The 16,812-nt window shown below is 34.0% G+C and overlaps 1 protein-coding gene across 2 annotated transcripts; it reads right to left on the bottom strand.

Moving 5' to 3' along the window:
- Positions 1–6,894: 6,894 nt before the first annotated feature.
- Positions 6,895–14,484, bottom strand: LOC128621659 (T-cell surface glycoprotein CD3 gamma chain). 2 transcript variants are annotated; one of them, XM_053647593.1, is made up of 6 exons: positions 14,379–14,484; positions 13,692–13,774; positions 11,763–11,966; positions 11,015–11,155; positions 9,838–9,887; positions 6,895–9,314 (listed from the first exon to the last, which is right to left on the bottom strand). In XM_053647593.1, the coding sequence occupies exons 2-6, from the start codon at positions 13,747–13,749 to the stop codon at positions 9,258–9,260; spliced, it is 510 nt and encodes a 169-aa protein (XP_053503568.1). In that variant the 5' UTR covers positions 13,750–13,774; positions 14,379–14,484; the 3' UTR covers positions 6,895–9,257. The 2 variants fall into 2 exon arrangements, with proteins under 2 accessions (XP_053503568.1, XP_053503570.1); XM_053647595.1 differs by lacking the exon at positions 14,379–14,484 and having other exon boundaries at positions 13,692–14,337.
- Positions 14,485–16,812: the final 2,328 nt, after the last annotated feature.

The raw sequence follows: 16,812 nt of genomic DNA on the forward strand, positions 1-16,812 counted from the left end.
CGTATGGATGGTTTTGTTTGTTTTCATTTAAAAATGTTTTTTTAAAGCATTACCATATTATTATAAGACATACTGTAATGTGAAATAGCCACAAATACGTTTTGTTTTTGATGTATTTTTACATCAATGTCCAGACATTATAGGTAATGATCATTTCATTTAATGATTACAAAAGAAATTATGAACACTAGGGAAAAAACGATTCTATAAGCATCTATAAATAATCACGACAACAAAATTTCAATTCAATTCAGCTTTATTGGTATAGCGCTTTCAACAATACACACTGTCATGTAAGCAGCTTTACAGAAATCCAGTGGTGACAGTGGTCGAGTTAAAACTCTCTGAAATGACTCTCTGAAGAAGAACCAGACTCAAAAGGGAACCCATTCTCTTCTGGGTGACACCGGATAGTGCAGTTATAGACATATACAGTATACGAGTGGAAAAAAAGCGTGCTGAGTGTGTGTTCAGTCTGAGAATATTGTGAATCTGGGTCAGATTATTGTGAAACTGGGTCAGAGCATCTCCAAAACGGCAGGTCTATTGGGATGTTGCCCATATGCAATGGTTAGTACTTACCAAAAGTGGTCCAAGGAAGGACAACCAGTGAACCGGTGTCATGGTCATGGACTCCCAAGGCTCACTGATGTGCCTGGGGAGAGAAGGATAGTCCGTCTGGTCTGATCCCACAGAAGAGCTGCTGTAGCACAAAGTGCTGAAACAGTTCATGCTGTTTCTGATAGAAAGGAGTCAGAACACACAGTACATCATAGCTTGCTGTGTATGCAGCTGTGTAGTTGCAGAGCGGTCATTGTGCCGATGCTGATCCATGTCCGCCACCAAAATCTCCTACAATGGGCATGTGAGCATCAGAACTGGACCATGGAGCAATAGAAGAAGGTGGGCTGAGCTGATGAATCATGTTTTCTTTTACATCATGTGGAGGTCGGGTGTGTGTATGTGTGTGTGTGTGTGTGTGTGTGTGTGTGTGCGTGTGTGCGTGTATCGCTTACATGGGGAAGAGATGGCACCAGGATGCACTATGGGAAGAAGGTGAGCCAGTGGAGGCGGTGTGATGCTCTGGGTAATGTTCTGCTGGGAAATCTTGGGTCCTGTATTCATGTGAATGTTACTGTGACACATACCACCTACTTAAACATTGTTGTAGAATAAGTACACCCCTGTATGGCAACGGTATTCCCTAATGTCTGTGGCCTTTTTCAGCAGGATAATGCACCATCCACACTGCAATAATTGTTCAGGAACGGTTTGAGGAACATGACAAAGAGTTCAAGGAGTTGACTTGGCCTCCAAATTCCCCAGATCTCAATCTGATCGAGCGTCTGTGAGATGTGCCAGACAACCCAGTCCGATCCACGGAGGCTCCACCTCACAACTTACAGGACGTAAAGGATCTGCTGCTAATGTCTTGGTGCCAGATACCACAGCACACCTTCAGGAGGTCTTGTGGAGTCCATGCCTCGACGGGTCAGAGCTGATTTGGCGGCACAAGCAGGTCTACACTATATTAGGCAGGTGGTTTTAATGTTATGGTTGATCAATGTATATAGGGAAAAAAGCAATGGGCCAATGATGGAGCCTTGTGGAACACGGAATTTTACTTCAGAGCCTTCAGAGAAAACAAAAGGTCTTCTCTGAAGGCTTTCTCAATCTGTAGGGGGAAAAAAACAGTTCATATTTTATATTACTCAGGTTCACCGCGCCCACACCAACCATATTATTATTATTATTATTAAAATGGCCCTGCATCATTTTCCAAGAGCCTACTGTTGTCATACTGTAGCTAGTTAAGTAGGTTCATAATCGCACTATCCAGGTCACCCAGATGAGGATGGGTTCCCTTTTGAGTCTGGTTCTTCTCAAGGTTTCTTCCTCATAGAGTCTCAGAGATTAGTTACCTGATTTATTTATTATTTATTTCAACTCTATTTTCTATTCTTTTCACCCCCCCGCGACTGCTTGATATACTGATAAACCTTTTCGCCAAATGATAGAGCAAGATGAGTCTTTTCTACCATATTACCATAGCAACAACAGAGATTAATGCTATATCCATTGAAACCTCCTGCCAGGGATGGCTATGCCTTTTTTAATTTTTTTATTCCGTACCTCATCATATTTTGATCACATACTTCATACATACCACTGCGCTACTCGTGAGCCATCGAGCTTACATCATTCTGTCACATAACTACATAACAAAAATGGACTTACATTCTAATTTCCTGGCTGTGAAACCAATTTATGTGAAATTTACTAGCAAATGTAACTGATCATATCTCTGCATTATAAATATAGACCATCAAAATATATACTGTAGTATGAAATACATCATTTCTGACACGCATGAAGTGATAAACAGTGGAAAAGTTAACTATTGGAAACAGTGGCAAGAGCTGATTAGAGATGATTCAGGGGGAAAAAAGCATCAGTACAGTGCTATTGCGTCAGTTACGCCTTGCTGGAACTGTACGCTATGTTTAGATATGAAAGAATGATTAAAGTCAAGGAAATTGCACACAAGGCAGCGTGTACATGTTCATGTCAGCTTATTTACAGCAGTCTAATAAAAGAAACCTCTGTGAGGTTTTGGTTTTTTTGCTCATTTCCTTTGTGTCTGCATGTAATAATGGCATATAATACAAATCAGTCTTAGTTATATTTAAGTTATTTGGTTACAACAATTTTAGTTAGCTAATACTGAGCCTTTTTTCCTCAAATACAGTATATTATTTGAATGCAATAGTGTTTAAGTCCTTCCGAATGACCTTTTTATCATTACGTGCTTACTAAAGCTTTCTCCTACTCCATCTTTATGTATAAATTGGCTAAATGAAGGTTTTTCATAACTTTTCATTACTTCAGTGAGCACATTGATCACACTTAACACCCATTATTTAAAAATAAATATGCATAGTAATATATACGTAAGTAAGTCTATTTTCATGACTTTTGTGAGATCTTATCAGATCAGTCACACTAGATGTAGCTAGTTAGTATTTACTATATTAGCCTTACAAGACACAAGTTAGCACGACAGATTGTTTCTCCAAGGATAAAGCTTTAACGTTTAACAACTTGAATTAATTCTCTCATATAATATATCTCTCACATAATCTCATATAAAAAAAATTGATAAGTGTGCAACGGTGAGTGGGGAAAAAAAATATCTAAATCAGTGATTAAATAACCACTGACACGTTTGTCATGGGGCAAAAAAAGAAAAGAAAAACATCCAAATCTGACTGCCTAAACATGAACGAAATGTTGGTGCACAAGCTCTCAATAGCTTTTAAATACCACAGAAATCTGGTCTGTAATGTTTCTGCTTAACGTCAGCCTTGTTTTAACCCACAATACATTCCCATAACAGCCCACGCGACAACTAGTTGGCACAGAATTGTAAGTTATCTGCAAAGCTCTCACTCTTTATAACACGTTCCTATTTTAATGGCAACATTATAACATGTTTACTCGCTGTAAATATATCTATCCTCCTGCTCGCGAAAGTAAAACCTTCCTCTAAAGTGAACAGACCAGATCAAGTTAGCAAAAGAAAACCAATGAAAATAAATGCTAACATGATCCGTGATCGTTTTAGCCGTAAGCCAGCACACGGGTTTAGCGCGAAATGAGTATAGCGTGCGAGTTCGTGAGTTCCATCGCGTCGAAACATATTAACATCTCAATAAAGATTTCTGTTCTTTGAAGCGTTTTACCTCAACGGAAAGTTCGATTTCCGCTCTAACGTTATAGATGCATGCGTACATCGCTAATATGATGTTCGTGGTGATAAACGGCATCAGTCAACATCGCCACGTTTGCGAGTGTCAGTCATGAGTGACGTGATATGAAAATTACATTTGTTTTGATATTTTCACTGCTATTCTGATAAAAGAGTGAAATAATAAAGATGTGTGTGGGGGTGTGTGTGAGTGGGCGTCAGGCTAATCATGTGTGCCCCTTTCATGTACACATGATGTTAGGGGTTTTATATCTGAATGTGTGTCAAGCACTGAAACTTTGCAGTATTTTGGTGATGAAAGGAAACCGCAGGCGCATTCGCTTCAACTGATTAGCAGTTACTCGATAAAACTCCCATAATGTATTGATAATATAAGTCCAAGTTTTACATTATATATGAACTGCAAATATGTACAGTGCGTATATATATATATATATATATATATATATATATATATATATATATATAAACTTAATTATTATAAATTAGTACAGAATCCAGTATTCTATAGGACTATGTTGTAAATGTTGATAAGATGTGACACCAGTGATCCATCGATAAAATATGTTTCACTTATGTACACCATCATAAATGTACGTATGTCACAAAACCTCTGCTATGTTGTATCTGTGTCCAGTGTTGCTCCTTGTTTCTGTTAATTCCTAGTTCTAGTTGGAATTCTGCAAAAATGAAACAAAAAATAATAATAATTTTATGGCCCAAAATGTATTTCGGCTCCAGTTGAGCCAACCTCCTCGAGCCAACAAAAATTCAAATGCTATTCATCAGTCATTTATAAGACACATATCCAACAAGTCTAAATGTTCTTTGAGGTGAAATAAGAATCAAGCCTTTCTCCATTGGAGATTTTATAGCTCTAACTCAGCTATCAAATGAGCGCCGGCCCTATAACGACCCACATACCACAGTGGGAAGGAAAATGATGGTGAATTTCTACAAAGCTGTCTCTGTGAACACAGCCACAACTCCACCATAATGAGACCAGACCTCATGATATGTATGAAACGGACCAAAACATACAGCTGGGACAATTTTGGCCTGAAACTGAAATGTCACACCACCAACAGTTCTGACATTTATGATTGATGTCATTTGGACATTTTTTTTTTTTCAATTCAATTTTATATGTATAGCACTTTTAACAATGAACGTTGTCGCAAAGCAGCTTTACAGAAACATATAAACACAGGATATGGATTTTAAGTGTGTGAATTTATCCCTATTGAGCATGCCGATGGTGAGGGAAAACTCCCTAAGATGATAGGAGGAAGAAACCTTGACAGGAACCATTTTTTGCCCCGTATTCTAAATAATATGAAAACCTTAAATGTGAATGTTGGGCCATAATGTACCGCCTTAACAGAGGTACAACATTACTAACAAGAAAATTCTAGCAGGCAGAGACAAAAAAAAAAAAAAAAACCTTTTACCACCTGGCATTTATATGTTTATTACAAAAAAATTAGGAATACAAAATGCTCAATATATATTGAAAGTTGTAATGTACAAGGCAAACTATAGAACATAAAAGAAAATAGGCTTTTAAATGGCTTTCTAATGCCTCAACCTTAATAGATATATTTGGCACAAAGCAAAATGCAAATATGTCTTTAGCTTCATACGTCCTGAATTTTATTCGAGTCTGTTCTGAACGTTGCGTTAGCTTAGGAAGTAGAAAAGTGTAGTTTTCTGGTACATCACCATAGCAAAAATTTCAAATGCTACAGCTAAACTTTGGCATGTAGATGGCGTTTTATGTGATGTAAAAGTTAACATATGAACTTTAGTGTCTGCAGTTTAAAACTACGACAACCTAAAAATCTCGACCCGCCATGTTTACTCCACCTGAGGTTAAATAATAAACTGCTAATTTTATAGCCGCTACCTAATTAACACTTCGGTTACACTGTTACAACCTCATTAGAGAATCATAAGCAGCCAACAATGTACTGATGAATTTGTCGTACAAGGATATTTACTCCCAGCGTTTAATTACCAGAGCCGAATTCACTACAAGAGTCGACTCATTCACAAACGACAAGTCATAAACATGTACGATTTCCTGAAGACCCGGACGTAAAAACGCAAACTACACAAGCACAGATGGATGATCATTATGATGAAATTCTGTACTGATGACACAGGAGTTAGCATAAGGCTCAGAGAATTCTTCAAAATAAGTTGTTCTTGATAAAAAAAAAGAGGTGTTCTCATGCACCGTATGGCTTTTGAACATTGTTTATGAGCTTATTATATGCTGTTTTTGAAAATGTTGTCCTCCTCTTAAATGAGAAAGTGGGAAAGAGACCAGCTAGTTAGCAAAAAAAAAGCAATTAAGATAAACAGCTGACTGTAATTAATAGTAAGTAACATATTTAAAGTAATTAACAGCAAGATGAAGAAGGTAAGACTTGTTGAAAAGACGTTTAGTCAGCCATGTTAAACACAACACTCTTCACCCTAATCGTCATGCAACCTAACATAACATCAATCGTTAGCTTGAATGAAATCACGTGAGGGAGAGTTTAACAGCAAATACAGCTATAAAATTCATATATATTGAAACAACCTTGTTGGTTTTAAAAGTTATGTGGGTTCACAAGATGCTTCATATGTCATTTGTTTGGTTTTTTTGCACAGCTTTGCTTCAGCTGAAGGAGCTACATTTCAGCACTACATTTTGTGTTGAAATTAATATTCTTTTCAAAACACGGTGTTGCTGTTGCACTCCTATTACCATTCTCACTGAAGTTTATCTCCAAATGTTCTAAATATGGAGTACAGTTCTTTTTTTAATGATCAGAATCACCATGTGTGGTGCACCATAGATAATGAGGGGGGGAGGGTGCTAGGTGTAGGTGTTAGGCTGATTGTGGGTCTTTCTCACACATACACACAACACACGCACACGCACACATACACACACACGCGCGTACACACACAGGATGTTACACGCCGTGTATGTGAATTGTGAGTGTGTCAAACGTTGAAACATCACAGTAGCTTAGCTTGTGTGCACGCTTCTGGTTCATAAAGGAAAACCACAGCACATTAAGTGCTGAAGATTAGCATCGTCGCTATAAAACACCATAATGCACTCACTGTTCGTTAATGTTGTTTAATTTTTTAAAACAAAGTTTAATTGTACAGTATATACAGTAGCAAAATATGTCAAATCATCACGAGCAATTTTTAAACGAACGTTTTCTAGCATGGTCTACTTTTGCTTTTAAGTCAACAAATTAATAAATATAACTACAAAAATACAAAATGGTTCTGAAAATAATATGTTAATAGATTATTATTCTGAATATATTTTAATACATAATAATAACTCCATGTTTTGGATCAGAAACCCACAGCGTTTACTGAGTAAAGAGCTGAGAAGACATGTTCTTTTTCTACTTTATTAGATTTACAAGCGTCACAAAAAGAAACGATAACCTTTCAAACGTTAGCTTTCATCTTTTTTCATATGTACAATAATTGCAATCGAATCCATTCAATCTCAGGTCGCTGTATTATATTACAAATTTGCACGTTTGCTGATCTTTTTCAACAACCAACATAGTTTCATCTTGATCTATAAAAGCAATTACAGGAACAGTATCAAATACAGAGGAAAAAAATCTTAACACTTTGAGGACATATGTTAAAAATAATAGTTAGAAAGAATAAAACAGGCGATTCTCAAGTTACCTGATCAACTCAACTAAACTAGCTCGCCAAACTGCCAGGTTATGAAATAGTACTTGTAAGTTGATTTGTAGTTTAAGATTGCTAGCCACCGTTTACCATTTAATGGTACTGAGGTTAGCACTCCTACATAAAAATAAAATATAAACTTGATCGAGGGCGATAAAATTCTCAGCATGAATTTTACAAAAGTCTGGAATTCAGAATTAATTATTGAAATAAAATGGGTGTAACAGCACACAGTTTTTAGGTGCATTGCTAATTCTATGCTACCGCTCCATTCAGAAGGAAGGAAACATAATTAAGGACGGGAAGATAAAAACAACCGCGCTATGTATACACAGATAATTCTTCTCCATGCCTACGACTGTTCTTTACCTGCCCACTTCTTTAACGACCTTTGCTTTGCTTTACTAAGTCTGCTTACATGTGGAAGTCATTCCATGGCCATTTCTTAATACTTAGATTATTCTGTTCTTAGCCACTTCTCAAATGTTATTTTGAATGTTCGGCTTTGCCGCTTCTGTAGGTCGACTCGGCTCTTTCTTCCCTTGGCCACTTTGCTAAATGTACTTGAATCCATTTTAAATACAAAACATTTTAATAAATGGTTATTAAACGACTTCACCTTGCTTACCACCTAAACATGCAATTGATTTCTCGTGTACGCAAACCGATGAGTATTTTTGATGATTTGAGCACAATTAATGCTGATTTTTTTACCCTCATATAAAATTCCTGTCTAGTTTTAGTAAAAGTCTGATCTTTATTTATTTATTTATTTATTTTTAGATTTTGCTATCTGTAAAACACAGCGAATTCTGGATTCTGATGGGCCAGGTGATTAATTGTGACCACCTCTGAATATAGTGACCACTGCATATCTTCTGTAGTAACAACTAATTCATACAGACTTGTATGGTGGACGTTTCATATAATCTAAGCTTAAGTTTTTCAGTAAGGGGATGTTCGTTTAACGTTAATGGAAGAACTTACGTTTCCCGCCACGTCATCAGCAAAATTGCAATTGTTGGCAAATTGCTGTGGTATAAGTGCGATAAAACAGTTTGGGATGTGCTGTTATAGGGAAATAATCAACGTCATGGTGATAACAGTAACAGTTTGATTACTTACATAATTCAGGCTAATCACAAGAAGGCAAATTTTAAAGATTATAACTAATATAATATATCTAATAGCCTCTAATAGTAAAATCAGCAAAGCAGCGAGCTAAACAAGACGATTTCTTTGCGAAAACTGACCTTCGACTTCACCTAAGTGAACAACAGATAAGGAAACAGCACAGAAACTTTCAGAGAAAAACTGATCGCTTTTATTCGATCCGTCAAACGTGATCAAGGACAGTCAACGCAGTTAATTCCAGTTAGGCTTGCTACACTAGTTTATGACGTTAACTCAAACTGTGCCGAACATCCATATACAAGTAACGTTCATACATTTAGAATGACTTTAATATTAAAATACCTCTGTAATTTCTTCATAATTTATAATAAATTTCAGCGTTTCTAGCCTTATGTATGATTATAAATTTATGAAATTCATTAATTATTACCCAGCATTAACAATATTCATCAGGGCTACTGCTTAACTATGATACTGAAAGACAAACGTTTTAAAAAAACAAAAGTACCCATAGGTATAATAAAATGTATTTTTTGTACGAACAGACGTTGGGGTTCCCGTGACCAGTTGAGTCAAATCTGAATTTGAAGATGGCGTCATATGAAAGTGATGATGATTATGACGATGATCATTTATGTCTGACTTCCAGCCTGCTGTACTCGGAATTCTGACCTGGATTCAGTTGCTGGAGAGAAAAGAGAGGTAGAAAGGTTACGTCTGTTCCACATGCTAACGTTTTTTAACCGGCGTTTACAGGAATGTCGATAGCGCTATAAGTTGTAAGAACCCGCAGTAAAATAAAGTGTAAAGTAATAAAGATAATTATGGTTATCTTTGATGTTTGGATAGAGAGGCATTTAGCGTCTCTGTGTCCTTTTTCAGGCGTTAGCAGTATGTTGATGTGTGTGGAGCGCTAATCTCTTAATTATCTGAATCTGTTTATCAAGCAAGATTTTATCTGACTACTGATTAGACTACAATGCCTAGTTATGAGATCTTCTTCATGTCTTTTTGTGACACAGTATCAAGCCACAGAGGACCCTGGGAACTGGGAAACATAGGTCCCTTTGTCATGTGTTCCTTATGTGGGGAACATAGGACCCTGGGAATATAGATGCACTCCCAATGAATTCTAATAAGTTAGCGTTTGGGATTTGCCCAAAATTGCAACAGATTGAAACATCAGTCACATTACTATTGTTCCATACCTGATACGTGTCTCTATCTCCGTTGGTGATTAGATTCACTTTATCTGATGCTAGAAAACATAACAGAGGGTCACTTAGACAGAGAAAAGCAAATGAATCAACCATCACACAACTCCTATAAAACATTTACTGCCACTTACAGCCATTTCACACATCAATCAGTGTGACAGTAATAAAGTGTAACAAAGAAATCTATTTGTTTACGAATTGTTTAATCAGAAGGAAGAATATATCATTATATATTCAGAAATATTCAAGTATTCGTCTAGATTTTGTTAGAAAACTAGCTAACAACAGTTACTTTTACTGGATTTCTGAGAGGATTTATAAACTTCTCTCAGGTTTATAATTTTCTTTGCTAATCCTAGCCGGTAAACTAACAAGAACTAACCCGGTTTCTGAGAGGATTTTAGGAAATATTTGTAAATGATTATAAATTTCACAGCTTGCTAACAGGAGCTAACCTTACTGGATTCTGAGAGGATTTATAACATTTTCTTGTGTTTATCATTTATTTAGCTACTGCTAGCCAGTAAGCTCATGTGAGCTAACTTGACAAAATTTCTGAGAGGATTTTATATCATATTCGTAAATGTTTTTTTAATTACTCAGCTAGCTAACAGGACCTAATCTGATTGGGTCTCTAGGAGAATTTCTGGGAGCATATTAATAAATGTTGATTATTAGCTAAAAATAAAAAAAATTAAACAAATCTGACAAGATTTTTTAAATGAATCTAGGTCATATTCAGAAATATTCATAATGTGTACTTCTAACACTAACTAGCTCGCTAGCATGAGCTAACCTGACAGGATTTCTGAGAGGATTTTTAAGACATATTCACATTCACAATGTCCATAATCTTTACTGCTAATGCTAGCCAGCTAACAAACATGGGCTAACCTGACAGGATTTAGATTAGGATTAGATTTATTCAGGATTAGATTTATTCAGATTCATAACCTACTCAGGCAGGCCAGCTAGTTAACTTGTCCGGAGTTATGAGAGGATTTTAGGTCATAATGCACAAATCAACAAATCAAGTGCAGTCAACTACTCAGAAATGTTGAAGGGAATTTTTTCATGTCTTTGAGTCCTTATAAATGTTCATGAACATAAGATTTCTCTAAGGAGAGCTCTCACTGTTGGGGGTTTCTCCTTATTAAACATGACTGACCTTTGTTGCCAGAGAAGTTTTTGCCTTTGGGCTGCGCTGTAATGCTATAAACAGCAAAGGCGATGAGAAAGGTGGCCAAAATGTTCCCCACGATGATGGCAGTCAAGGCAGGTGTGTCCAGCTCAATACAGTTGTCACAAGCTACAGGGGGAAAAAATTAAAAATTGCCAAATATCTGTAAAGGTTCTGAAAGACTGGGTGTACTCCCAAGCCTTGTATTAAGAGAAAGTGAAAGTGACAGAACGACTGTTTATAGCTGGCAAATTGTTGTGGCATAAGGGCAATAAAACACCCAAGACATGCTGTTACAGGAAAATAATCAACTTTGAGGTCATAACAGTGACTCATCTGCTTCGTCACACCTCTCCGTTGTTGATTAGTTTCCTAGAACAGCATGACACACAGTGTATTTACTCCTGACTTAATTAATATAATGTGTCAGGAGCATTTGTGGTAGTGGACACAAATTTTTGCACATGACTCTGTATGGGTGTATAATATAATAACATGGAAGTGTAATGTACTGTATATACACTTGGTATATAAACACACACATGAAATTTTAAATTAGGTGTTGTGTCATTTTTTTGCAAATAGAAAGCCAACATTAATACAAGATATTTTTCCTCTTTAATGTGCATCATGTGCAAAATTAGCTTTGTATTTTGTAAACTGAACACACATCACATTTATTAAGCATCATTTGCACGTTTTTACAATGTTGTAGAATTGAAATTGGAGCACTCACTTCTGAATTTAACTGTAATTTTTGAAAATTTGCCCTCAGTACTCGTATCCTCACACTGATAATCTCCAGAATCTTCATCTTTGTAGTATAACTTGAGCACACCTGTATCATCAGCTGGTATTTGCCATTTGCCGTTCTTGCATGAGAATTCAAAGTCATTCAATTTCTGCTTCAGAGTAAATACTGCTGTTTTTTCTTGGCCGGCTGGGAAAAAAAAAAGAAAAGAAAAAAAACAAGAAAAAAAAAAAAGATGGTGTCATGATTCACCCTAACACAGTACCATTTAAAATGTAATATGAGAAATATATACCTTTTTTATACCTTATTTTTTTACTTAAATAGCTAATTTGATCAAATTTAAGTACTTTATATGTAAAAGTAATAAGTATATAAGTCATAAATACGATGATGTTTTCTTATATTTACTACATTTAAGTCCAATATTTGCATTTTGATTTGGTGCAAATAACTTTATAACCTGTGAAAAGGAACAACTTTTTTTTTTTAACTTTGCTCCTTTACGTTGCCTTGTTAATACAATATATTGTGTGTATTTAGTTCTTTATAGATTACTTCATTGTTAACGTTCTGTATTTGCCCTGAAACTAAAATACCAATAAGTTTACTAATGATCATGCTACTAAAATATTTGATTATTATATATATTTTAAAATAGATGTTAAATTAAATGTTGTAAAGTTATACAGTGATATGTTATTTAACATTGTTGAATAGCATTTCTTTAGCTTTCCTGAATCTACACTAACACAATATACCACAATGAACATACTGTGTTGTAATTTCTTAATGTACTTAATTAGTACTAATTAACTAATTACATTTACTTGTGCACTTATCAACACCGGATGAAATAAAAGTCATAGAAGTCAACTTGTCCGTTTTTCCTTACACATTTTTTTTTTTTAAATGTTTACATCTTATTAGATTGTTCTATTTATTTATCATTTTCTTTACACCAAATCCAAGGTCATATTAAAGACTGAACATGTTCATGAAAGTATCCGACACACTGTCAGACTTTGAGATGTAAATAAACATGCAAACTAACATTAATTCAGTTAGGTAATAACGATTAATGTGTAAAATATTAACACAAACTGCTAAACAAACTGTGCAAAATTACACATCATTCTAACTGCTAAAGTTTCTCATCAGTTACAAAGTAATGTAAAGGATTAACATTGCCACTTCATTTCTCAAACTTATTCCTTAGTTACTTATCATATTTATTCATTCAAGTATTCATCCGATCAAAGGTGTCATGTTTTAACTATAAAGTAGAATTGATCAAAAATGCATTGCAACCTTAAATTTGAATTAGAAAATGTCAGTAATTTAGCTTATTGTAATAAAGTGAACCTATATTCTCCCTACAAACTTATTTTCACTGATGTTAAACAAATAAAATAGTAGAAAAAATCTTGAATTTATAATGGTATACAAAATAGTGAAATAAAAAGTAATACATACTGTTAATTTATCTACGTGTACATTTAAAAATTCTTTATTTAGGACCTATGTTCCCTTATTTACATCATATCTATGGTATAAATAAACTAAAGACAGAATTCATGAATAACAATGACCAAAAATCCCAATCAAGCACTTTAATAATAATTATTATTATTCATTATTAAAATTATAATAATTATGGTTACTGGCCAGGATGTCACTTTGAATAAAATCCAAATTCATATACATGTTTTTAAATTGTTCTCAAGTTTGGTAAAGGTATGCATTATAAACCTGAGAATTAAAAATAAGTTGTGCATTCCTTCATACAAATCTATATCATTATAAGGTTATTTACTTACGATTTCAATTCATTTAGCTTGTATTGTATGTTTTGTAAAATTACACATTTTCATGTTAAACCTCAAAGTAAAGCACAAAAACACTCCTACTTACAGACCAATTTCTGCATCAGCAAGCAGGTAAAAAGAAACAACAAACTTCTCCACTTCATCTTGTTCAGATTTCTGACTTTATAGCTGAAAAGCAAAAGACTTGCTTCATGTACATCAACATTACAGTTCAGCAGGCAATAGTATGAGTGTGTGTGTGTGTGTGTGTTTGGTAGGATAGTTAGTTGCGCGATCCAAAATGGAGGACGATCTAGAAACCAGCGTAGCCATTTGTCTTGTTACGTTCCGCCATTTTAACTTTAATGTTGTGCTTCTTTCTAACATTGAACACCACAAATAACTGCTTTTACAGTAAATCTGACTGATAAGGCGATTAATACACAACACTACTATTAAACTATTAAAACCTACTGAAATTAACTACGATTTATAACTACATAACAAAAGCCTTTCTAAATGTAAGATAATGTTATTCTATAATGATGCAATATATAGATTCCACTTTAAATTCCATATTTTACCTGTAAAGTTTAACCTACTGCAACATTCCTTAACACTATAACCAGACTACTGAAATTAGGTTTTCAAAATAATACCATTCTGTAAATGGGAAGATAACATTAATCTATAGATGTACTTTATTAACGTTGTGTGTACCATAAATTACAAATAAAAAGAAACACCTGTTTTGACCAAAATCAAAACATCTAAACTATAAAAATGTCCTTACCCCAAATACACACTCTTCTTCACTGTAAGTCTTTCTTTCTTTCTCTCTCTCTCTCTCTCTCTCTCTCTCTCTCTAACTTGGGCGCTTCCTACACACAGAGGAAGTGTGTGTGTGTGTGTGTGTGGACTTGGTTCTCTCATGTCGCACTAAATTGAATATACATCTAAAAGCATGGCAGATAAATGACACACTAACTTTTAACGCAAAAAGAGTTCCAGGTTTGAGTCACTTTTGGCCATTACACTCAAATTTAATGATAAAGTTAAGTTAAAATATGAAATAAACAGCAGTGAAGTAATTTTGAGGTTTATTATAACTCAACTATAGTAATTAAATTTCAAATAAATTTCAATTTATTAAACAAAGCATATGACACTTGACACTAGAAAACGTAATGTTATATATTTAATAATAATACTTTGCTGTTTATCCAAAGAATTATTTATAATTTATTACAGCTAGATTTAATTTCAATTAAAAATGTCTACAACATGAAGTCTAGATGAATTTCATGCTAGAAAGTTAAACACTGCTTTTGTAGCCTGTGGTAGTTGTCAGCTTACAAGAACTCATTTCTATGTTATACTCTCAATTCAGAGCAGCAGGGATCCCACAAACAACTTCCTGTATTTCAACCGTACACCACAGAAAGGCACCTGTGTCTCCCACAAAATACACTCCCACACACACACACTTAAAGACTATATATTACAAATATTTTCAGAGAAAATTCCCAATAAACCATTTCAGAGGCAACACACTTGCATATGTACTTACCATACATATGTACAACTTACTACTATTAAAATATAAAAGAAAAATCCATTTTACATTCACTAGTTTTAATACAAATCCATTTGTCTTTCTTAATTTCACTACTTTGAAGTTCATGATATATATTTTCTACTTTTAAATTTGCTATATTTGCTAATTTTAAGTTACATTAGTTCTTCATTTATTTGCATTGCACACAGTGATACATTGTGAAAGTGAAATTATCTTGGGAATATGGGAAATGTGTTTAAATCTCTTATTATGGGATTATTCCGCCTGTTTTTAGACGATTTTACTTATTTCAAGGTTAAATATGTTCTAATTCCATTGGCAGATCATTTGGTTTCTTTCTAGAAAAAAAGTTCTTGAAATGAGAAATTATTTGACACTAAAACCCAAATATTTCAAGCTTGAAATGAAAGTCCAGAAATAGGTTTAATAATCATATATTTGGTTTATTGTAATCATGTAATAGGAAATAGAAATACTAGATACATTTTACTAGGAGATATTTTCATTTGCTAAGATGTCATGATTTGCAGTGTAATACTTCAAGGTCACTACTTTCAGGGTCCCTGAAGAAGGAGTAAGCAGTAGAAGATGGATGGATGGATGGATTTTCTAATTTCACTATATAATGTACTTAACTAGATGTTTTATTATAAATATACTTAAAACACATCTTTTTTTGTAAACAAACAAACATTTACAAGGATGTTCACAGACAGCTCCCAATAAAGCCTTTCAGAGGCAACACACTTACATACTTAACATAGTTCCAATGTTTTACTAGTTTAAAACGTTGTTACTTTCAAAATCATACATTTACTCCGAGTTTTAAAACAAACATTGTAAGTGTTTAAAAATGCTTTTAAAACACTTTTAAGTTGACCATTCTGAGATATTTTTACATTTTCTACTTTAAGTTACTACTTTTACGACTGTAAAGGCTATCTTAACATATTACGGTAAATTTATTTGTGACTTCTACCTTCTTATACTACTTTTATAATTATATTAACATTATCATTAATTATATTATCATATTATCAAGTTCACTGTAAGAACACAAGTTTATTATACTATAGTGCATGATTGAGTTATAGTGCATGATTAAGTTCACTATATTTGGTACATATTTTAAGGTTACTGCTTCTGAAATGTTTTACAGTAAATACACGTTACACTCACACTGTACTTTTAAAATTATGCATTTTTTTAAATTGAATTTTAAGCTCACAAGTTAATTTCGCTACTCTTTTCTTTTAAGTTCACTAATATATTTTCTACATTTAAGCACCATTTTATATCATATGCTATACATTTCAACATTATAAATTATATGCTATACATTTCATTTAATTTGCAACTTTTATCTTCATCACTTTTAAGATTATGTTCCTGTATGTTTGCTACTTTAAAGTTCACTAATTGTAATAGCTGTAATAGTTCATGGATGACTCCTTTTAAGATTTGAATGAAAAGTCTTTTTAAGATTATAATAAGTTAACTATCTCAGCTAATGTTTGAAAATTCATGAAATTTAATATAATAAGAAAAACTTCACAATTGTTGCTTTATTACATCAGTACCATGACTGTTACATCTTCACTAGAAGACCCCTGAAGAAAAAAAAATTCTCTTTATAAAATGTTTTAAT

Source organism: Ictalurus furcatus, chromosome 17, assembly GCF_023375685.1.
Source record: "Ictalurus furcatus strain D&B chromosome 17, Billie_1.0, whole genome shotgun sequence".
Taxonomy (NCBI): domain Eukaryota; kingdom Metazoa; phylum Chordata; class Actinopteri; order Siluriformes; family Ictaluridae; genus Ictalurus; species Ictalurus furcatus.

What these genes read in the sequence shown, in the direction of transcription:
- LOC128621659 (XM_053647593.1), bottom strand. Translation starts at nt 13,749, where the DNA reads ATGAAGTGGAGAAGTTTGTTGTTTCTTTTTACCTGCTTGCTGATGCAG. An exon ending in GCTGATGCAGAAATTGGTCT is followed by an intron (nt 11,967 to 13,691) that starts GTAAGTAGGAGT and finishes TTTTTTTCCCAG; the next exon opens with CCGGCCAAGAAAAAACAGCA. An exon ending in GAGATAGAGACACGTATCAG is followed by an intron (nt 9,315 to 9,837) that starts GTATGGAACAAT and finishes TTTTCTCTCCAG; the next exon opens with CAACTGAATCCAGGTCAGAA.